The sequence below is a fragment of the Manis javanica genome, chromosome 3 (assembly GCF_040802235.1).
Source record: "Manis javanica isolate MJ-LG chromosome 3, MJ_LKY, whole genome shotgun sequence".
In the NCBI taxonomy this organism is placed as follows: domain Eukaryota; kingdom Metazoa; phylum Chordata; class Mammalia; order Pholidota; family Manidae; genus Manis; species Manis javanica.
Genome location: NC_133158.1, coordinates 179,388,233 through 179,412,394, shown reverse-complemented (window position 1 = coordinate 179,412,394; position 24,162 = coordinate 179,388,233). Strand labels below are relative to the sequence as shown.

Sequence of the window (24,162 nt, the reverse complement as noted above, 5' to 3'; positions counted from 1 at the left end):
ACATTTCTGAAGGAAATTAAAGAGTTCTCAATGAATGGAAAACCATTGCATGATCATGGGTTGGAAGACTGCGTATAGTTAAAATGGCAATACTCCTTAAACTGATCAGCAGATGCAATGCAACTTTATCAAAAATTGTAGCTGGATTTTAAAAATTATTAAGGTATCATGATATACAGTCTTACAAAGGTATCACATGAAAAACTTTGTGGTTACTACAGTCACCCATATTATCAAGTCCCCCCTACATCCCATTGCAGTCACTGTCCATCTGCATAGTAAGATGCCACAGAGCCACTACTTGTCTTCTCTGTGCTACACTGTCTTCCTTGTGACCCCCCACACACTATGTGAGCCAATCACAATGCTCTTCAATCCCCTTCTCCCTCCCTCCCCAACCACCCTCCTCCACACATCCCCTTTGGTAACCACTATTACCTTCTTGGGTTTTGTGAGTCTCCTACTGTTTTGTCCCTTCAGTTTTGCTTTGTTGTTATACTCCATAACTGAGGGAGATCGTTTGGTATTTGTCTTTCTCCGCCTGGCTTATTTCACTGAGCATAATACCCTCTAGCTCCATCCATGTTGTTGCAAATGGTAGGATTTTTTTTCTTATTATGGCTGAATAATATCCCATTGTGTATATGTACCACATCTTCTTTATCCATTCACCTACTGATGGACAATTAGGTTGCCTCCATTATCCTGGCAACAGTGAATAGTGCTGCAATAAACATAGGGGTGCATATGTCTTTTTGAATTTGGGGTCTTGTTTTCTTTGGGTAAGTTCCTAGGAGTGGAATTCCTGGGTCAAATGGTATTTCCCCTTTTAGTTTTTTGAAGAACCTCCGTAACTCTCTCCACAATGGTTGAACTTATTTACATTCCCACCAACAGTATAGGAGGGTTCCCCTTTGTCCACATCTTCACCAGCATTTGTTGTTCCTTGTCTTTTCCGTGTTGGACATCCTAACTGGTGTGAGGTGATATCTCATTGTGGTTTTAATTTGCATTTCTCTGACGATTAGTGATGTGAAGCATCTTTTCATGTGCCTGTTGGCCGTCTGAGTTTCTTCTTTGGAGAACCGTCTGTTCAGATCCTCTACCCTTTTTTTAATCACATTGTTTGCTTTTTGGGTGTTGAGGTGTGTGAGTTCTTTTTTCCCCCCCAGTCTAATAAAATTTAATGGCTGTGCAGATTCTGGTCCCTCATTTCTGCTGCTCACAGGCCCACTGTTCTGGGGTCAGGGTTTTCTGCTCAAAGGCATGGATGTGCAGGAGTTCTTCCACTAGGCACGTGTTCACCACCAGCCAGTGTCTCTGAAGCAGCGGCTTCCCCTCGAACTTGGATGACACTACAAGGACTCGGAAGCTGGACACGGAATGATTAGAAGTTGTGTCCTCCACTTCCACGTGCTCGGCCTCCAGGTCCCACTGCAGTTTTTCCCGTAGGTACTGGGCACTGAGTTCCATCCCTGCTGCCCAGCGTGGGCAGCAGCCCAGCTGGGGTGAGGTGTGTAAGTTCTTTATATATGTCGGATGTTAGCTCCTTGTTGGATATGTCACTTACGAATATGTTCTCCCATACTGTAGGATGCCTTTTGTTCCACAGATGGTGTCCTTTGCTGTCCAAAAGCTCGTTAGTTTGGTGTAGTCCCATGTGTTCATTTTTGCTTGTTTCCCTTGCCAGAGGAGCTGTGTTCAGGAAGAAGTTGCTCATGCTTATATTGGGAAGATTTTTGTCTATGTTTTCTTCTGTGAGTTTTGTGGTTTCATGACTTACATTCAGGTCTTTGATCCATTTCAAGTTTACTTATGTGCATGGGGTTAGACTATAATTCAGTTTCATTCTCTTGCATGTAGCTGTCCAGTTTTGCCAACATCAGTTGTTGAAGAGGCTGTCATTTCCCCCATTGTATATCCATGGCTCCTTTATCATATATTAATTGACCATATATGGTTGGGTTTATATCAGGGCTCTCTAGTCTGTTCCATTGGTCTATGAGTCTGTTCTTGTGCCAGTACCAAATATTCTTGATGACTGTGGCTTTGTAGTAGAGCTTCAAGTTGGGGAGCATAAGTCCCCCAGCTTGATTTTTCCTTCTCAGGATTGCTTTGGCAATTCTAGGTCTTACGCAGTTCCATATGAATTTTAGAATAATTTGCTCTAGTTCATTAAAGAATGCTGTTGATATTTTGATAGGAATTGCATTGAATCTGCAGATTGCTTTATGTAGGATGGCCATGTTGACAATATTAATTCTTCCTAGCCATGAGCATGGCATGTGTTTCCATTTATTGGTATCTTCTTTAATTTCTCTCAAGAATGTCTTGTAGTTTTCAGAGTATAGGTCTTTCACTTGCTTGGTTAGGTTTATTCCTAGGTATTTTATTCTTTTTGATGCAATTGTGAATGAATTGTTTTCCTAATTTCTCTTTCTGCTAGTTCGTTAGTTATAGGAAAGCTGCAGATTTTTCTGTGTTAATTTGGTATCCTGCAACTTTGCTAAATTCAGTTATTAGTTCTAGTAGTTTTGGAGCAGATTCTTTTGGGTTTTTATGTACAACATCATGTCATCTGCAAACAGGGACAATTTGACTTCTTTTTTACCAATCTGGATGCCTTTTATTTCTTTGTGTTGTCTTATTGCTGTGGTTAAGACCTCCAGTACTACACTGAATATAAGTGGGGAGAGTGGGCGTCCTTGTCTTGTTGATCTTAAAGGAACAGCTTTAACTTTTCACCATTACATATGATGTTTGCTGTGGGTTTGTCATATATGGTCTTTATTATATTGAGGTACTTGCCCTCTTACCCATTCCATTGAGAGTTTTTATCATGAATGGATGTTGAATTTTGTCGAATGCTTTCTAGCCTCTATGGAGATGATCATATGATTTTTGTCCTTTTTATTGATGTGGTGTATGATGATGCATTTTCAAATAATGTACCATCCTTGCATCCCTGGAATAAGTCCTGCTTGAACATAATGGATGATCTTTTTGATGTATTTTTAAATTCGGTTTGCTAATATTTTATCGAGTATTTTTGTATCTATGTTTATGAGGGATATTGGTTGTAATTTTCTTCTTTTTTTTTTCAGTCACTGTCCATCAGCCTAGTAAGATGCTGTAGACTCACTACTTATCTTCTCTGTGCTGCACATCCCTCCCTATGCCCCCCCATATTATACATGCTAATCGTAAGGCCCCCTTTCTTTATCCCTGCCCTTATCCCTCCCTTCCCACCCCTCCTGCCCAGTCACTTTCCCTTTGGTAAATGTTAGTCCATTCTTGGGTTCTGTGATTCTGCTGCTGTTTTGTTCCTTCAGTTTTTCTTTGTTCTTATACTTCACATATGAGGGAAATCATTTGGTACTTGTTTTTCTCCACCTGGCTTATTTCACTGAGCATAATACCCTCTGGCTCCATCCATGTTGTTGCAAATGGTAGGATCTGTTTATTTCTTATAGCTGAGTAATATTCCATGGTATATATGTACCACATCTTCTTTATCCATTCATCTACTGATGGACATTTAGGTTACGTCCATTTCTTGGCTATTATAAATAGTGCTGCAATAAACATAGGTGTGCACCTGTCTTTTTCAAACTGGAGTGCTGCATTCTTAGGGTAAATTCCTGGGAGTGGAATTCCTGGGTCAAATGGTATTTCTATTTTGAGCTTTTTGCGGAACCTCCATACTGCTTTCCACAATGGTTGAACTAATTTGCATTCTCACCAGCAGTGTAGGAGGGTTCCCCTTTCTCCACAACCTCGCCAACATTTGTTGTTGTTTGTCTTTTGGATGGTGGCAATTCTTACTGGTGTGAGGTGATATCTCATTGTGGTTTTAATTGGCATTTCTCTGATGACAAGTGATGTGGAGCATCTTTTCATGTGTCTGTTGGCCATCTGAATTTCTTCTTTGGAGAACTGTCTGTTCAGATCCTCTGCCCATTTTTAAATTGGATTATTTGCTTTTTGTTTGTTGAGGTGTGTGAGCTCTTTATATATTTTGGATGTCAACCATTTATCGGATCTGTCATTTATGAATATATTCTCCCATACTGTAGGGGACCTTTTTGTTCTATTGATGGTGTCCTTTGCTGTACAGAAGCTTTTCAGCTTCATATAGCCCCACTTGTTCATTTTTGCTTTTGTTTCCTTTGCCTGGGGAGATGTGTTCATGAAGAAGTCGCTCATGTTTATGTCCAAGAGATTTTTGCCTTTGTTTTTTTCTAAGAGTTTTATGGATTCATGACTTACCTTCAGGTCTTTGATCCATTTTGAATTTACTTTTGTGTATGGGGTTAGACAGTGATCCAGTTTCATTCTCTTACATGTAGCTGTCCAGTTTTGCCAACACCAGCTGTTGAAGAGACCGTTATTTCCCCATTGTATGTCCATGGCTCTTTTATCATATATTAATTGGCCATAAATGTTTGGGTTAATATCTGGAGTCTCTATTCTGTTCCCCTGGTCTGTGGCTCTGTTCTTGTGCCAGTATTAAACTGTCTTGATTACTGTGGCTTCACAGTAGAGCTTGAAGTTGGGGAGCAAGATCCCCCAAACTTTATTCTTCCTTCTCAGGATTACTTTGGCTATTTGGGGTCTTTGGTGTTTCCATATCAGTTTTTGAACTATTTGTTCCAGTTAGTTGAAGAATGTTGTTGGTAATTTGATAGGGATGCATCAAATCTGTATATTGCTTTGGGCAGGATGGCCATTTTGACTATATTAATTCTTCCTAGCCAGGGGCATGGGATGAGTTTCCATTTGTTAGTGTCCTCTTTGATTTCTCTGAAGAGTGTCTTATAGTTTTCAGGGTATAGGTCTTTCACTTCCTTGATAAGGTTTATTACTAAGTATTTTATTCTTTTTGATGCTATTGTGAATGGAATTGTCTTCCTGATTTCTCTTTCTATTAGTTCATTGTTAGTGTATAGGAAAGCCACAGATTTCTGTGTGTTAATTTTGTATCCTGCAACTTTGCTGTATTCCGATATCAGTTCTAGCAGTTTTGGAGTGGAGTCTTTAGGGGTTTTTTTTATGTACAATATCATGTCATCTGCAAATAGTGACAGTTTGACTTCTTCTTTATCAATCTGGATTCCTTGTATTTCTTTGTTTTGTCTAATTGCCATGGCTAGGACCTCCAGTACTATGTTGAATAACAGTGGGGAGAGTGGGTATCCCTTTCTTGTTCCCGATCTCAGAGGAAAAGCTTTCAGCTTTTCACTGTTTAGTATGATGTTGGCTGTGGGTTTATCATATATGGCCTTTATTATGTTGAGGTACCTGCCCTCTATACCCATTTTGTTGAGAATTTTTATCATGAATGGATGTTGAATTTTGTCGAATGCTTTTTCAGCATCTATGGAGATGATCATGTGGTTTTTGTCCTTCTTTTTGTTCATGTGGTGGATGATGTTGATGGATTTTTGAATGTTGTACCATCCTTGCATCCCTGGGAGGAATCCCACTTGGTCATGGTGTATGATCCTTTTGATGTATTTTTGAATTCGGTTTGCTAATATTTTGTTGAGTATTTTTGCATGTACATTCATCAGGGATATTGGTCTGTAGTTTTCTTTTTTGGTGGGGTCTTTGCCTAGTTTTGGTAATAGGGTGATGTTGGCTTCATAGAATGAGTTTGGGAGTATTCCCTCCTCTTCTATTTTTTGGAAAACTTTAAGGAGAATGGGTATTATGTCTTCTCTGTATGTCTGATAAAATTCTGAGGTAAATCCATCCGGACCAGGGGTTTTGTTCTTGGGTAGTTTTTTGATTACCGCTTCAATTTCTTTGCTAATTTTCTTTTTTTGTGTTGTCTTTGCCTGGTTTGATATTAGAGTGATGCTGGACTCACAGAATGAGTTTGTAAGTATTCCGTCCTCTTCTGCTTTTTGGAAAACTTAGGAGAATGGGTATTAGGTCTTCACTAAATGTTTGGTAGAATTCAATGGTGGAGCCATCTGGTATAGGGATTTTGTTCTTAGGTCGTTTTTTGATTACCAATTCAATTTAATTTCTGGTAATTGGTCTGTTCAAATTTTCTGTTCCTTCCTGGGTCAGCCTTGGAAGATTGTAGTTTCCTAGAAAGTTGTCCATTTCTTCTAGGTTACCCAATTTGCTAGCATGTAATTTTTCATAATATTCTCTAATAATTCTGTGTATTTCTGTGGTGTCCATAGTGATTTTTCCTTTCTCATTCCTGATTCTGTTTATGTGTATAGATTCTTTTTTTCTTGATAAGTCTGGCTAGAGGTTTATCTAGTTTTTTATTTTCTCAAAGAACCAATTAATCTCCTGCTTTCATTGATTTTAATGTTTTATTCTACTCAATTTTATTTATTTGTGCTCTGCTCTGCTCTTTGTCTCTCCTTCTAGTGACTTTGGTCCTCACTTGTTCTTCTTTTTTGTAGTTTCAGTGTGATTGTAGACTGTTCGTATGGGATTGTTTTTCTTTCCTAAGGTTGGCCTGTATTACAATATACTTCCCTTTCAGCATGGCATTTGCTAAGTCCCACAGATTTTACTCTGTTCAGTTATTGTTGTCATTTGTCTCATTTTTGTCAATTGTCATTGTTATTGCTTAACTTCTGTTTTTATTTGGTCATTGATCCATTGATTATTTAGGAGCATGTTGTTAAGCCTCCATGTGTTTGTGGGGTTTTTTTGTTTTCTTTGCATAATTTATTTCTAGTTTCATACCTTTGTGGTCTGAGAAGCTGCTTGGTACAATTTCAATCCTTCTGAATTTACAGAGGTTCTTTTTGTGGCCTAGTATGTGATCTATTCTGGAAAATGTTCCATGTGCACTTGAGAAGAAGGTGTATCCTGCTGCTTTTAGGTGGAGTGTTCTATAGATGTCTGTTAGATCTATCTGCTCTCTAATGTGTTGTTCAGTGCCTGTGTCCTTACTTATCTTATGTCCAGTTGATCTGTCCTTTGGAGTGTGTGGCATGTTGAAGTCTCCTAAAATGAATGCACTGCATTCTATTTCCCCCTTTAGTTCTGTTAGTATTTGTTGCACATATTTGGGTGTTCCTATGTTGGGTACATAGATATTTATAAGGATTATATCCTCTTGTTGGACTGACCCTTTTTTCATTATGTAATGTCTTTTTTTATCTCTTATTTCTTTCTTTGATTTGAAGTCTATTTTGTCTGACACAAGTACTGCAACACCTGCTTTTTCTCCCTATTAGTTGCATGAAATATCTTTTTTCATCCCTTCACTTTTAGTCTGTGTATGTCTTTGGGTTTGAAATGAGTCTCTTGTAGGCAGCATATATAAGGGTCTTGGTTATTTATAAATTCTGTAACTCTTTGTCTTTTGATTGATGCATTCAGACCATTTACATTTAGAGTGATTACTGATAGATACATACTTATTGCCTTTGCAGGCTTTAGATTCATGGTTACCAAAGTTCAAGGGTAGCTTCTTTACTGTCTAACAGTCTAACTTAACTCACTTAGTAAGCTATTTCAAACACAGTCTTAAGGTTCTTTTTTTTCCCTCCCTTCTTTTTCTTCCTCCTCCACTATTTATATATTAGGTGTCATATTCTATACTCTTTGTGTATCCCTTGACTGACTTTTGGGTTAGTTAATATAATTTTACATTTGCTTAGTAATTAGTTGGTCTACTTCCTTTACTGTGCTTTTATTTTCTCTGGTGACAGCTATTTAGCCTTTGGAGCACTTCCATCTATAGCAGTCCCTCCAAAATACACTGTAGAAATGGTTTGTGGGAGGTAGAATTTATTCTCTCAGCTTTTGTTTACCTGGAAATTGTTTAATCCCTCCTTCAAATTTAAATGATAATCTTGCCATGTACAGTATTCTTGGTTCTAGGCCCCTCTGCTGCATTGTGTTGAATATATTATGCCACTCCCTTCTGACCTGTAAGGTTTCTGGTGAGAAGTCTGATAGCCTGATGGGTTTTCCTTTGTATGTGATCTTTTTTCTCTCTCTAGCTGCTTTTAAAAGTCTGTCTTTATTCTTGATCTTTGCCATTTTAATTATTATATGTCTTGTTGTTGTCTTCCTTGGGTCTCTTGCATTGGGAGATCTGTGCACCTCCATGGCCTGAGAGGTTTTCTCCTTCCCCAGATTGGAGAGATTTTCAGCAATTACCTCCTCAAAGATACATTTTATCCCTTTTCTCTCTCTTCTTCTTCTGGTACCCCTATAATGCAAATATTTTTCTGCTTGGATTGGTCACATAGTTCTCTTAATATTCTTTCATTCCTAGAGATCCTTTATTCTCTCTGCACCTCAGCTTCTTTGTATTCCTGTTCCCTAATTTCTATTTCATTTATCATCTTCTCTAGTTGATCCAATCTGCTTTTAAATCCCTCTATTGTATGTTTCATTTAGATACTGTATTTTTCAAAGTTTCTGTCTTGTTATTGAATTCCTCCCTGAGGTCTTAAATATTTTTCTGTAGCCCCATGAGCATGTTTATGATTTTTATTTTGAAGTCTTTTTCAGGAAGATTGGTGATTTCAGTTTCACTTGGCCCTCTTTCTGGTGTTTCTGGGATTTTGATTTCTACTAGGTTCTTTTGATGTTTCATATTTGTAGTAATAACTTGGTGTAGGTGGTGCCCTCTAGTACCCAGAAGCTCTACTCTCTGGAGCTGCTCATCCCCTGGAGCAGTGGCAGGGGTCACAGGTGAGCAGCCTGGTGCCTGCTTTGAGGAGTGAGCTCTTTCCTGTTTCCCAGTCATAGTGCCTGCCTCCACTGTCAGAGGCAGTGAGCTGCACATGCAGGGAGCAGCCTCTTGGATACTCCCTTGTGGCTGCCTTAGGTGGGGCTGCCCTCTGGATGGCCTGAAGCAATGGCAGGGGTCACAGACCGAGCACACATGGAGGAGACCTTTATGCTATGCTCTTGTAGTTGTCTTAGGTGGGGCTGCCCTCTGCTAGCCTGGTGCAGTGGTGGGGGAACAGATTTGGGAGCATGTGCCAGCTGTGAGGAAGGCACAGCAGGCTGCACATCATTGTGGGAGCCCTCAGAGCTGTGTTGCCAGCCAAGGGGATGGAACTCCTGAAGCTCCTGAAAGTCCCAAGTTGCTGGGCAGAGTGAGCCCAGACAATTTTGTCCACCTGTCTTTTCTCCTGAGCAGGAAGCTCTGTGCAATCCTTTCCCCTTTAGCAACCCTCTTGCTGTTGGGAAGTCACTCTGACTGCCCACCTTTCTTTTGTCCCAGAGTGACTGGTTGTGGGGATCTGTTCTCCACAAGCAGCTGGAATCTCAGTCTCTCTGAGAATTCCCCTGTCTTCGCTTTCCAACCCCCCTAATCTCCAGAGCAGCATGCAATGTAGGTTCGTGTTCCCAGAGCAGACCTCCAGGGCTGGGTGTTCAGCGGTCCTAGGCCTCCACCCCCTCCCCACTCCATTTCTCTTCCTCCTGTCAGTGAGCTGGGATGGGAGAAGGGCTTGAGTCCCACTGGTTCACAGCTTTGGCACGTTACCCTTTTCCTTGAAGTCTGCTGGTTTTCCCAGTTGTATGCAGTCTGCCACAGACTTCTTTCCTGTTGCTATTTCAGGATTCATTGTATTTGCTATATTTTCATATTATATGTGATTTTCAGAGGAGGTTTCTGTCTCACTTTTCACACCATCATCTTTTAGCCAGTCCCTGCAGATTAGTTTTTTAACAGAAATTTACAAGCTGATCCTAAAATTCATATAGAAATTGAAGGGATCCAGATTGACAAGGCAGTCTTGAAAATGAATGAATTTGGGGGACTTAAACTTCCTAATGTCAAAACTTACTACATATCTATAGTAATCATGATGGTGTGGTGATAACTAAGGACAGACATAGACTAATGGAATAGAACTGAGTACTCATAAATAAACTTTTACATTTATAAGCTATTTTTTTGGTATCATTAATATACAATCACATGAGCAACGTTGTGGTTACTAGATTCCCCCATTATCAAATTCCCACCACATACCCCATTACAGTCACTGTCCATCAGCATAGTAAGATGCTGTAGAGTCACTACTTGTCTTCTCTGTGCTATACTGCCTTCCCCATGACAACCCCATGTTATGTGTGCTAATTGTAATGCCTCTGATTCCCCTTATTCCTCCCTTCCCACCCACCCTCCCTAGTCCTTTTCCCTTTAGCAATTGTTAGTCCATTCTCGGGTTCTGTGAGTCTGCTGCTGCTTTGTTCCTTCAGTTTTTCTTTTGTTCTTATACTCCACAGATGAGTAAAATCATTTGGTACTTGTCTTCCTCCACCTGGCTTATTTCACTGAGCATAATACCCTCTAGCTCCATCCATGTTGGTGCAAATGGTAGGATTTGTTTTCTTCTTATGGCTGAATAATATTCCATTGTGTATATGTACCACCTCTTCTTTATCCATGCATCTACTGATGGACACTTAGGTTGCTTCCATTTCTTGGGTATTGTATATAGTGCTGCAATAAACATAGGAGTGCATATGTCTTTTTCAAACTGGGCTCCTGCATTCTTAGGGTAAATTCCTGGGAGTGTAGTTTATGGGTCAAACGGTATTTCTATTTTTTGTTTTTTGAGGAACCTCCTTACTGCTTTCCACAATGGTTGAACTAGTTTACATTCCCACCAGCAGTGTAGGAGGGTTCTCCTTTTTCTGCATCCTCACGAGCATTTGTTGTTCCTAGTGTTTTCTATGTAGGCCATCGTAACTGGTGTGAGGTGATATCTCATTGTGGTTTTAATTTGCATTTCCCTGATAATTAGCAATGTGGAACATCTTTTCATGTGCCTGTTGCCCATTTGAATTTCTTCTTTAGAGAAGCGTCTGTTCATATCCTCTGCCCATTTTTTAATAGCAAGTGATTTTTGACAAGAGTTCCAGAACAATTAAATGGGGGGAAATAGTCTTCTTAACAAATAAGTTTGGGAAAATTGAGTATCATTATGCAAAAGAATGAAATTGAGCTTCTATCTTGCATCATATACAAAAAGTAAAAGGAATCAAAGCCTGTATTATGAACTAAAATTGTAAAAGTTTAAAAAGATAAAGAGAAGTAAATCTGCATGACCTTGGATTAAGTATTGGTTTCTTATATATGATACCAAAAGTACACACAACAAATGAAAAAACAGGCAAATTGGACTTCATCAAAGTTAAACATGTTCGTAATTTCAAGGATGCAATCAAGAAAGGGAAAAGATAACCCATAGAGTGGGAGAAATATTTGAAAATCATATATATGGTAAGGACCTAGTATGCAAAATATGTAAAGGACCCTTACAATTCAACAATAAAAAACCAACAGTTGAAAATGGGTACTGGATTTGAATAGATATTTCCCTTAAAAAGATATATAAATGGTCAATAAGCATATGAAAAGATGTTCAATGTCATTAGTCACTAAGAAAATGCAAATCAAGTCACAATGGAAAAACACTACACACCATTGGGATAGTTCTAATCAAAACAGACAATAAGTAGTCTTGATGAGGATGAGGAGAAATTGCAACAAGTAAACATTGCTACTGGGACTATAAAATAGTGCAGACACTTTGGAATACAGTTTGGCAATTCTTCATGAAGCCAAACATAGAGCTGCCATGTTACCCAGCATTTCCACTCCAAAGAATGGCAAACACATGTTCAAACAAAAATTGTGCATGAATATTTATAACATCATTATTTGTAATAGTCAAAAAGTGGTAATGACCCTAATGTCCATCAACTGTTGAATTGATTAAGGTGGTAAATCCATACAATAGAATATTAGTTAACCATAAAAAGGAATGAAATGTTGATACATGCTGCAATATGGATGAATCCTGTAAACATACTAAGTGGAAGAAGCCAGACACCAAATGCCATATACTGTATGATTCCATTTATGTGAAATGATGTAACTGTACACTTAAAAGAATGAATTTTATGGCTTGAAAATTATATCTCAAAAAAAAAACCTACCTTGAGATACCCTTCTCCCCACTCATATTGCCAAAGCCCTAAAATGCAATTTTGCTGGGTCAAAAGAAAAGTACAAAATGACACATACTACCAAATTCCAGAGAGGTCATACCTCCATAGAGGTCATACCTTTTTGTATTTCATTTAGCAATATTTCTCTACAATCTCACTAATAGGGTGTATTCTTAAATGATTGGAAATAAATGTACACCTTTGCTTTCTGACTTTCAGGCACCCCTCATATTTTCCACTAATGGCACCCTCTCTTGCTTTTCAAAATAGTTATGAATTTTTTAAAGATACATTTTTCTTAAATTTCCAAGGATTTGTATGGGGAGACAGCATATGGTTCTCTTGATCCAAGAAATGTACTTTAAAAACAGTATAACCAAGCAATTAAGCAGCATTGACAAGAATGTCCTTGGGTTCCTAGAGCAGAAATATGGAAAGTACAAATTTAGGATCTGAACTATTTCCCATTAATGATCCTAAGACTGAAAAGAAGGACTCTAGGGAATCATTGTATTATTGAATCCCATTCCTGTCAAGTGTTTATCTATTAACCATGTAATAATAATGATTTTGTCACCATTTGGGAATACTACTGTGGGCTGGAAGATATTCAGATCCACAGTGCTCAGGAGCTAAATCAATTTCATCTATTGTAAGATGATAAGTGATCCTGAAGCTCAGCACATATTTGCCTCTTTGTCTAAGAAAGATATCTTTAAACAAGCTTTAATAATCATGTTAGGTGTTTTGCAGGTAAGGGCATGAGAATTACAACTGAAAGTAGTCACCATTATAGGAAGAGGTTGATACAGGAGAAATTGGACTTGAAAAGTAATAGAGATAACAAGAGTACACATACTATTCTGTCTTCCTCAGTTTTCCCAGGAAGGAGCAATGGACAGCATCCTTCACAACCCATGGGCAAATCCTGCCCAGTTCCTGACCTTTCAGAAGGACCATCAATTGATCAGTCAATCAGTTAATCAATCAATAAATACCCTGAACTCTGAGTCCAGTGCTTGGCCATACAGACCACGGGAGTAGATCAAGTTCCACTAGAACTGGAGAAAGCAGCATTGGTGGTTTGTCCCTTCACCTTCCTTCTCTTAGCCCTGAAATCTGCAGGAGCAGGTCAAATATTTCAGAAGGTGTCTGACCCCAAGAAAAAAACTCACCAGGAGGTCCCCAAAATTAGATTGTCTTTGGGGAACTTACTATCCTTTGCACATAAATATCACTAGCCTGTCACCAGGCCATTCCCAATAAGCCATCTACATAAAAAGAGCACCCTTGCTATGCAAACACACTTCACGCAAGTTCCTTAGCTGACCCTCACTCCATGCCAACCAGACTGCTGCCCTCTCCCCACACCCAGCGCCCTAGTTAATTCATGAAGAAATCCTGAGGCTTCAACACTGAACAGTAGTAGGCAGCCAGTTAGGATTGTCTATGATTATTACATGTTCATTTTCATTTTTTAGCCTGGAAAGTTTTGAACATACACAAAAGTGGAGAAAATAGTATAACAAATTCTTATTTACCCATTACCTGCATTCATCTTTATTTTCAAGCAAATTCCAGAGGCCTCCCACTTCATTAGTAAATCATTCAGTTCATATTTCTAGAATATAAGGATTCTTTTACTAGATTCATAGCCACAATAGCATTATTATATCTGAAAATTCTCAGTAATGATATAATATCATCAAATACTATTTATGTTTAGTTTACTAACTGGTACTTTTCTACAAAAACAAGCATTGCATTTCCATCTACTTTCTCTTCCCTCTCCTGGCCCAGAATCAGCCTCTTATTGCTAAGGCAAACCACCTCTGCCCCAGCTAAGGATGGTGTCCTCATGTACATCCCTCCCCATGTGATTCTGCCCCAGGGACAGTCCTTTATTCCCTTACTTGAGGTTGTTTAGTACATTAAGGGAAACTCTGTGTTGCTTTCATAGCTCTCAAGCTGGATGGAAAATCATTGTAACAAATTTGAAATTCCAGCCCTGACTTCAAGATCCCTCCAGGGTGTTCATTATTTTATTTTACTGTGGACTTTAAACATCAGGTCCTTTACTTGAAAGGCCCTTTGGGTTTTGTTTTTACCAACAGCCCAATAAGCAAGTCCAAATACTGAAATACAAAGCCAACATCATTTAGAACAGCTTGTTAGGAAACGCTTCATGCAATCAGGCTGGGAAGCCAGTTGAAAAGAAAACCTTACCCAGTGGCCTTCTTCACTGAATTGAAACATTTATTGGGCATCAACTACATGTATCTCTGGCATTGCACAAGGACTGTGGAGAAAGTTTGTTTAGGGACCTTCTACTCTAGTCCAGAAGTAAGACATTTGCACAAATCCAATGACTGACACTCATGGGCAATTCAGGGGCAAAAGGTACAGCACAGATCCTGATCTGAATGCCCCTCAAGCTACAGGCAGTACTGGGTGTGTGCATATTGGGGTCCAGGGAAACAGTGACAATAGGGCTGGGAGAAGTGAAGGTGGGTTTCAGGCTCCAAGTTGTAGGGCAGAGGTTTGTCAGGCACGCTGGCTGTTCTGGAAGTCAGACGCCAACTGCCAAATGCAGGCTCCAGGCTCAAAGCTAGAGCATCCAGGGCCCAGCACTGGGGGACATAGAGGCAAGTCAAGATGGGAAGAGAGCCCTCGGAGTGCCAGATGAGATGTAGGAAGAGCCGGCTGCCGTTGCCTGTGATGGGTAGATCTTAGCTCAAGGACAGAGCCTGAAGAGCCCTTCTTCCTGTCCTTGAGCTCTACCTCATTCCAAGGCTCCTGTCCCACTCCTGACCTCTCCTGACTATACCTTTGCCCAGATCCCTAAGTTTTTGTTCTCTGGTCTCCTCCTCAATGTCCTTCATTCCCACTTTCACTGAAGCCCTGGACATAAGACCTAATGGATTTAGCGCTTCCCATGTCTCCCACCTTAACTGACCTTGGAGTCCTCTTCGTGTCTCCTGAACTTTGGACAGCTTTCCTCTATCTGTCCAGTTCTGGCCTACACTCTGCGACTGACTGCTGCTTGTCTCACTGCAGCCCCGTATCTCCACAGATCCTTACTTCCTGACAAACCCACTCTGCATAATTGTATTAAAAATATGACTTCAAATCTACTCTAAAATGAATTTTAGTGATATGATGGTATTTGGCTTAAATAAGAAAATCCGATGGTTAACTAGTCATTGCCAGTCCACAGCATCTTTGACAGCCAACCATGCTGATCTGGCTCTTTGTGCCACCCTAGGTTTATCTGGAGAGAAAGATGAACTTAACACCATTACTTCAAATGAACAGGAAATAAAGTATTTTTCTTTTTCTTTTTTTATTAACTCAGTTTGTAAAATAGAAGCTCCTTAGCCAGATAATGCCTTACATTTTCCAACTTAGACATTATGGTGTTGCATTTACTAAGTTGAATAACTTGAATAAATTTCACATAACTTTTCAAAAACTAACTGGGTTTTCCAAAGCTTTTTATCCTCATATCAAATGTTTCATGGCTTTAATGAGTTCACTTACTCTACACTTTGTGCCTGAGTGTCTGAGACATTTTCAAATAAGAAGTGGTGGAAATTGGAATAGCCGCTCCTCCTGCTAAAATCAGTCTCATGTTGCAGGGCAACCTGTAACTGTGAGCCCAAGGATGCTGGACTCCCAGCCCTGCTCATCCCTGGGTAAGGAGTGGGTTCTGTAAAGATTTTTTTCAGATCCTAGCACACCTGGGTACAGAGTCAGTCACCTCTTTCCCCACTGTGGTTATATGGCTGAGAAAGTTCTGGAAGTCATGTTCTAAAATAGAGTTTGAATTCCAAACCAAGGTAAACCCTAAAAACTAGGTTGTCCATCTTGCCATACAAATCATGGTATTTTCAGTTGTGAGGGAAACTCAAATTTTGGAGTAACATAACCAAAAAAGTCCACAGAGTATGTATATGGCTTCAGGAGCAGCTGAATCAGGGCTCAAATATTATCTACAAGAAACTTTCTCCACCTCTTTTGTCTTTGCTTTCTTTGGTGTCAGCTTCATTCAGAGAAAGGCAAACATGGCCTTGAGCAATTTCAGGTTTTTATTCTATCAGAGGAAAGAGGGCACTCTCTTCTGTCTTTTTCTTCTTTTATAAGAGCTTTCTTGAGATATACTTCACATATTAAACAGTTCACCCACTTAAAGTTCACCCTCTTGTATAAATCAATCACTTGTACTATATTCACAGAGTTATGCAACCATCATGACAATCAATTGGGAAATTTTTCATCATCCCAAAACAAAATTCTGTAGCCTGTAGCTGTTGTTCCCAATTCCCCTGCAACACCCACTCCCAGCCCTAGACAATCACCAATCTACATTGTTTCTACTGATTCGCCTATTCTGAATATTTCATATAAATGAAAACATACAGTATGTGGTCCTTTGTAACTGTCCTGTTTCACTTAATATAAGAATTTCAAGGTTCATCCATACTGGAGCATGTATCACTATTTTATTCCTTTTCATTGCCCAATAATACTTCATTGTATGGCTACACATTTGATTCATCCATTCATTAGTTGACAAATATTTGAGTTTTTTCTCCCTTTAAGCTTTAATGAATAATGCTGCTCTAAGCATTAACATACAAGTTTTTGTGTGGACATATACTTTCATTTATCTTGGGTTTATATCTTGAAGGGGAATTGCTGGATCATATGGTAATTGTATATTTAACCTTCTGAGGAGCTGCTAGGTAATTTTCTGCAGTGGCTGCACCATTTTACATTTCCATCAGCATTGTATGAGGGTTTCATCTTCTCCACATCCTTACCACACTTGCTTTTATCAGTCATTTTGATTATAGCTACCAGAGTGGGTGTTAAATGGTATCTCATTATGGTTTTGATTTGCATTTTCCTTGTAAAGGAAGGGGGTAAGGATATTCTTTGAGGTATCATCATTCCAGATACACAATATTTACACAGAAAAGACAGTCAAACTAGGAAAGGTAGAATTACCTTTAATTAATAATATTTTCTGTCCTCAGAAGGAAATTACTCTAAAAGCAAGATGTGGTTTTACACACACACACACACACACACACACACACACACACACCCCAAAGAAAAACATGTTTTATGCCTATCTGAGTTTCTGTGGGTAAAGTTTAATGAACCTATATATGGCACAAATCATACACCAGACACTTGATTATTATGATATCACTGAAATCCCTCTCTTTTTTTTTGGTATCATTAAAGTACAATTACATGAGCAACATTATGGTTACTAGACTCCCCCGATTATCAGGTGCCCACCACATACCCCATTACAGTCACTGTCCATCAGTGTAGTAAGATGATACAGAATCACTACTTGTCTTCTCTATGTTGTACTGCCTTCCCCGTGCCCCTCCCCTATATTATGTGTGCTAATTGTAATGCCCCTTTTTGCCCCTTATCCCTCCCTTCCCACCCATCCTCCCCAGTCCCTTTCCCTTTGGTAACTGTTAGTCCTTTCTTGGGTTCTGTGAGTCTGCTGCTGTTTTGTTCCTTCAGTTTTTTCTTTGTTCTTATACTACATGGATGAGTGAAATCATTTGGTACGTGTCTTTCTCTGCCTGGCTTATTTCTCTGAGCACTATACCCTCTAGCTCCATCCATGTTGTTGCACATGGTAGAATTTGTTTTCTTCTCATGGCTGAATATTCCATTGTATATATGTACCAAATCTTCTTTATCCATTCATCTGCTGATGGACACTTAGGTTGTTTCCATTTCTTGGGTATTGTACATAGTGCTGTGATAAATATAGGGGTGGATATGTCTTTTTCAAACTGGGCTCCTGCATTCTTAGGGAAAATTCCTAGAAGTGGAATTCCTGGGTCTAATGGTATTTCTATTTTTAGTTTTTTGATGAACCTCCATGCTGCTTTCTACAATGGTTGAACTATTTTACATTCCCTCCAGCAGTGTAGGAGTGTTACCCTTTCTCAACATCCTTGCCAACATTTGCTGTTGTCCTTTGGATGGTGGCGATCCTTACTCATGTGAGGTGATATCTCATTGTGGTTTTAACTTGCATTTCTCTGATGATTAGCGATGTGGAGCATCTTTTCATGTGCCTGTTGGTCATCTGAATTTCTTCTTTGGTAAGTGTCTGTTCAGATTCTATGTCTATTTTTTAATTGGATTATTTGCTTTTTGTTTGTTGAGGTGTGTGAGCTCCTTATACATTTTGGATGTCAACCCTTTATTGGATATGTCATTAATGAATATATTCTCCCATACTGTAGGATGCCTTTTTGTTCTATTGATGGTGTCCTTTGCTCTACAGAAGCTTTTCAGCTTGACATAGTCCCACTTGTTCATGTTTGCTTTTGTTTCCCTTGCCCGGGGAGATATGTTCATGACAAAGTTGCTTATGATTACATCCAAGAGATTTTTGCCTATGTTTTTTTCTAACAGTTTTATGATTTCATGACTTACATTCAGGTCTTTGATCCATTTTGAGTTTACTTTTGTGTATGGGGTCAGACAATGATCCAGTTTCATTCTCTTACATGTATCTGTCCAATTTTGCCAGCACCAACTGTTGAAGAGACTGTCATTTCCCCACTGTATGTCCATGGCTCCTTTATCGTATATTAATGGACCATATATGTTTGGGTTAATATCTGGATTCTCTATTCTGTTCCACTGGACTGTGGGTCTGTTCTTGTGCCAGTACCAAATTGTCTTGATTACTGTGGCTTCATAGTAGAGCTTGACGTTGGGATGCGAGATCACCCCTGATTTATTCTTCCTTCTCAGCATTGCTTTGGCTATTCAGGGTTTTTGTCATTCCATATGAATTTTAGAACTATTTGTTCCAGTTCATTGAAGAATGCTGTTGGTATTTTGATAGGGATTGCAATGAATCTGTAGATTGTTATAGGCAGGATGGCCATTTTGACAATACTAATTCTTCCTATCCAAGAGAATGGGATGAATTTCTATTTGTTAGTGTCCTTTTAAATTTCTCTTAAGAGTGCTGTATAGTTTTCAGGGTATAGGTCTTTCACTTCCTTGGTTAGGTTTAGTTCTAGGTATTTTATTCTTTTTGTTGCAATTGTGAATGGAATTGTTTTCTTGATTTCTCTTTCTGCTAGTTCATTAGTGTATAGGAAAGCAACAGATTTCTGTGTATTAATTTTGTATCTTGCAACTTTGCTGAATTCAGATATTAGTTCTAGTAGTTTTGGAGTGGAGTCTTTAGGGTATTCTATGTACAATATCATGTCATCTGCAAATAGTGACAGTTTAACTTCTTCTTTACCAATCCGGATGCCTTGTATTTCTTTGTTTTGTCTCATTGCCATGGCTAGGACTTCCAGTACTATGTTGAATAACAGTGGGGAGAGTGGGCATCCCTGTCTTGTTCCCGATTGTAGGTGAAAAGCTTTCAGCTTCTCACTGTTAAGTATGATGTTGGCTGTGGATTTGTCATATATGGACTTTATTATGTTGAGGTTCTTCCATTCTATACTCATTTTGATGAGAGTTTTTATCATGTATGCATGTTGAATTTTGTTGAATGAATTTTCAGCATCTATGGAGATGATCATGTGGTTTTTGTCCTTGTTTTTATTGATGTGGTGGATGATGTTGATGAATTTTTTAATGTTGCACCATCCTTGCATCCCTGAGATGAATCCCACTTGATCATGGTGTATGATCCTCTTGATGTATTTTTAAATTCATGCTATTCAAAATATTTTTGCTAATATTTTGTTGAGTATTTTTGCATGTATGTTCATCAGGGATATTGGTCTGTAATTTCCCTTTTTTGTGGGGTCTTTACCTGGTTTTGGTATTAGAGTGATGCTGGCTTCATAGAATGAGTTTGGAAGTATTCCCTCCTCTTCTTTTTTTTGGAAAAATTCAAGGAGAATGGATATTATGTCTCTTCTATTTATCTGATAAAATTCAGTGGTATATCCATCTGGCTTGGGTTTTTTTTTCTTGGGCAGTTTTTTGATTAGCAATTTGAATTTCGTTGCTGGTAATTGGTCTGTTTAGATTTTCTGTTTCTTCCTTGGTCAGTCTTGGAAGGTTGTATTTTTCTAGAAAGTTGTCCATTTCTTCTACATTATTCAGCTTGTTAGCATATAGATTTTCATAGTATTCTCTCAGAATTCTTTATATTTCTGTGGTGTCTGTCCTGATTTTTCCTTTCTCATTTCTGATTCTGTTGATGTGTGTAGATTCTCTTTTTCTCTTAATAAGTCTGGGTACAGGTTTATTTTCTCAAAGAAACAGCTCTTGGTTTCATTGATTTTTTTCTGTTGTTTTTTTCTTCTCAATTTTATTTATTTCTTCTCTGATCTTTATTATGTCTCTCCTTCTACTGACTTTGGGTCTCATTTGTTCTTCTTTGTGCAGTTTCAATAATTGTGACTTTAGACTATTCATTTGGGATTGTTCTTCTTTCTTTAAATAGTCCTGGATTGCTATATATTTACCTCTTAGAACTGCCTTTGCTGTGTCCCACAGAAGTTGGTCCATTGTGCTGTTGTTTTCATTTGTTTCCATATATTGCTTGATCTCTGTTTTAATTTGATTATTGATCCATTGATTACTTAGGAACATGTTGTTAAGCCTCCATGTGTTTGTGAGCCTTTTTGTTTCCTCTGTACAGTTTATTTGTAGGTTTATATGTTTGTGATCTGAGAGGTTTGTTGGTAGAATTTTTATCTTTTTAAATTTACTGAGGCTCTTTTTGTGGCTTAGTATGTGGTTTATTCTAGAAAATGTTCCATGTGCACTTGAAAGGAATGTGTATCCTGATGCTTTTGGGTGTAGAGTTCTATAGATGTCTGTTAGGTCCATCTGTTCCAGTGTGTTGTTCAGTGCTTATGTGTCCTTACTTATTTTCTGTCCTGTTGATCTGTCCTTTGGAGTGAGCAGTGTGTTGAAGTCTCCTAAAATGAATGCATTTTGTTCTATTTCCTCCTCTAATTCTGTTAATATTTGTTTCACATATGTCAGTGCTCCTGTGTTGGGTGCATTAAATATTTATAATGGTTATATCTTCTTGTTGGATTGACCCTTTTATCATTATGTAATGTTCTTCTTTACCTCTTGTTACTTTCTTTGTTTTGAAGTCTATTTTGTCTGATAAAAGTACTGTAACACCTGCTTTTATGTCCCTATTGTTTACATGAAATATCTTTTTCCATCCCTCGACTTTTGGTTTGTGTATGTCTTTGGTTTTGAAGTGCGTCTCTTGTAAGCAGCATATAGATGGGTCTTGCTTTTTTATCCTTTCTATTACTCTTTGTCTTTTGATTGGTGCATTCAGTCCATTTACATGTAGGGTGATTATCGATAGATATGTACTTATTGCCATTGCAGGCTTTGGATTTCCAGTTACCAAAGGTTCAAGGGTAGCTTCTTTACTATCTAACTGTCTAACTTTAACTCTCTTATTATACTATAATAAACACAGTCTGATGATTCCCTATTTCTCTCCCTTCTTTTTCTTCCTTTTGTTATCTTTATATGTTAGGTGTTTTATTCTGTACACTTTTGTGTTTCCCTTGACTGTTTTTGTGGATAGGTGATTTTATTTTTTGCCTTTAGTTAGCATTTGGTCTGTCTGCTTTCTTTGCTGTGATTTTATTTTCTCTCATGACATTTATTTAGCCTCAGGAGTACTTCCATGTAGAGAAGTTCCTCTAAACTACCCTGTAGAGGTTGTTTGTGGGAGGCAAATTCCCTCAACTTTTGCCTATTTGGAAATTGTTTAGTCCCTCTTTCAAATTTAAATGATAATCTTGCTGGATACAGTATGCTTGGTTTGAGGCCCTTCTGTTTCATTGCATTAAATATGTCATGCTCTTTTCTTCTGGGTTGTAGGGTTTCTTTTGAGAAATCTGATGATAGCCTGATGGGTTTTTCTTTGTAGGCAATCTTTTTTCTCTCTCTGGCTGTCTTTAATACCCTGTCCATGTCTTTGATCTCTGCCATTTTAATCATTATATGTCTTGGTGTTGTTCTCGTTTGGTCTCTTATGTTGGGAGATCTGTAGATTTCCATGGTCTGAGAGACTATTTCCTTCCCTTCCCCAGCTTGGGGATGTTGTCAGCAATTATTTCTTCAAAGACACTTTCTATCCTTTTTTCTCTCTTCTTCTTCTTCTGGTACCCCTATTATGCAAATATTGTTCCATTTAGATTCATCACACAATTCTCTTAATATTGTTTCATTCCAAGAGATCCTTTTGCCTCCACTTTTCTGTATTCCTGTTCTATGATTTCTATTCCATGAACAGTCTTTTGCACCTCATCCAGTCTGCACCTAAGTCCTTCTATTGATTATTTCATTTCTGTATCTCCCTCCAGACTTCATCCCTTAGCTCTTGCATATTTCTCTGAAGCTCCATCAGCATGGTTATGACTTTTGCTTTGAATTCTTTTTCAGGAAGATTGGGTTATATCTATCTCACCAGGCCCTCTCTCTGGTGTTGACTGATTTTGTACTGGACCAGGTTCTTCTGCCTTTTCATGGCAATAGAAGTGATTGCAGGCAGGTGGTGCATGTGTCAGCTGGGAGAACAAAGTCCCTTCCTGCTTGCTGGTCACCTTGCCCTTCTCCACTGTCTGTGCCAGTTACCCTCACACAGGGAGCAGTCTCTGGGTTAATTCCCTCAGCTGCGGTGGGCGGGGTGGCCCTCAGGATGGCCTAGGACACTGCCAGCTGTCACAGGCATGCCAGGTGTGTTCTCCTGTGAGAACGGCACCCCTTCATGCCTTCCAGACTTTGCCCTGGCTTCCTCTGCCTGTGCTGGGCATCTGCAGGCTGGCAGCAGCCTCTGGGTCTGGCTCAGTTAGATGCGCACTGGGAGGAGACTCTGTATGGTGGCTGTAGGCAGGGCTGCTCCCCGGCTGGTCAGCAGCAGTGGCGGGTCAGCCTGTTTGCTTGCAGTGCTGGCAGGGTGGAATGAATGGCAGGCTGCTTATTGCTGTGAGGGGCTTCAGGGCTGTGTTGCCACCCCATGGTTTAGGGCACCAAAAGTTCCTTAAGATTCCCAGCCTGCTGGGCTGAGTGTGCCAGGACAATTTTGTCCACAGGTTAAACCCTTGTTCCTTTAAGACTTTTAAAGCCCTTGATTGTCTTTTGTCCCAGGGGAGCCGGATGTGGGGAACTGCTCACAGTGTCCACCTCAGATTTTACTTTTCCATTTCTCTAGTATGCAGTCCACCATGCAATGTGTGTCTGTCCTCCAAGTGCAGATTATTAGGGCTGGTTATTTAGCAGTCCTGTGCTTCCACTCCCTCCCCACTCTGATAGTTTTCCTCCCACTAGAGAGCTGGGGTGGGGAGTGCTTGGGTCCTACCGGGGCCGTACCTTGTATCTTACCCTTTTCGTGAGGTGCTGAGTTCTTGCAGATGGAGATGTAGCCTGGCTGTTGTACTGTATCTTCTGGGGTTTTTTTTAGGAATAGCTGTATTTTCTGTATTTTAAAAAATATGTATGGTTTTGGGAGGAGATTTCTGCTGCCCTACTCATGCCACCATCTTGAGTGCCTCTTGAAGTATCGTGTTTTATAGATTTAAAAAACTGAAACAAGCTGAGATCCAGAGCTTTTAAGGGCAGAAAATTAGAGACAGGCCTGGATATTCCAAGTTCCTGACCAGCTCTCCCTACCATGCCCATCCCCTGAATCCTTGGGTGTACCTCTTCCTGGTTGATAAGATAAGTTGAGTTTGATACAGTTCTAATCATGAAGCACTGAAAGGTATAAAATTGCATGGGAATAAAAGCCTAGGATGTCAGCAGAAGCAGGAGAAATGCTCTCTTACAGGAGAAAATATCGCTCATTTTTCTTGTGTGGATGATCATCTCCCACAGGCCATCATGTGAGGATGGTGAGTATGCTCTTTGGGTCTCCAGCGTTAGGCAACATGTGTGAAGACTGTGTGCAGACTGCTGGGACTCTGACTCCCCCAAATCAAGAGCAACCTCAGCTCAACCACTAATAAACCGTGGCTGTCCAGGGCTTGGGAGACAGTAAAAATGAATCTGTAGTAAGAGGCAGGTTTCCTTCAGGGCCTCAGACCCAACAGTGAGGCTGAAGGTAGCAACCTCACCCTAGGTTATCGCCTCATATTCTACAGTTCCTTGGGTTTCTTAGAAAAAGGTAGAAGCAACTGCTAATGC

At 39.3% G+C, this 24,162-nt stretch overlaps 1 protein-coding gene across 2 annotated transcripts; it reads right to left on the bottom strand.

Moving 5' to 3' along the window:
* Nucleotides 1-1,186: 1,186 nt before the first annotated feature.
* LOC108405055 (bolA-like protein 2) lies at nucleotides 1,187-1,473 on the bottom strand. 2 transcript variants are annotated; one of them, XM_037003429.2, is made up of 2 exons: nucleotides 1,408-1,473; nucleotides 1,187-1,372 (listed from the first exon to the last, which is right to left on the bottom strand). In XM_037003429.2, exons 1-2 carry the CDS (start codon nucleotides 1,471-1,473, stop codon nucleotides 1,259-1,261), a joined length of 180 nt encoding a protein of 59 aa, XP_036859324.1. In that variant the 3' UTR covers nucleotides 1,187-1,258. The 2 variants fall into 2 exon arrangements, with proteins under 2 accessions (XP_036859324.1, XP_036859323.1); XM_037003428.2 differs by having other exon boundaries at nucleotides 1,187-1,473.
* Between the last annotated feature and the right edge of the window lie 22,689 nt (nucleotides 1,474-24,162).

What these genes read in the sequence shown, in the direction of transcription:
- LOC108405055 (XM_037003428.2), bottom strand. Translation starts at nt 1,473, where the DNA reads ATGGAACTCAGTGCCCAGTACCTACGGGAAAAACTGCAGTGGGACCTG.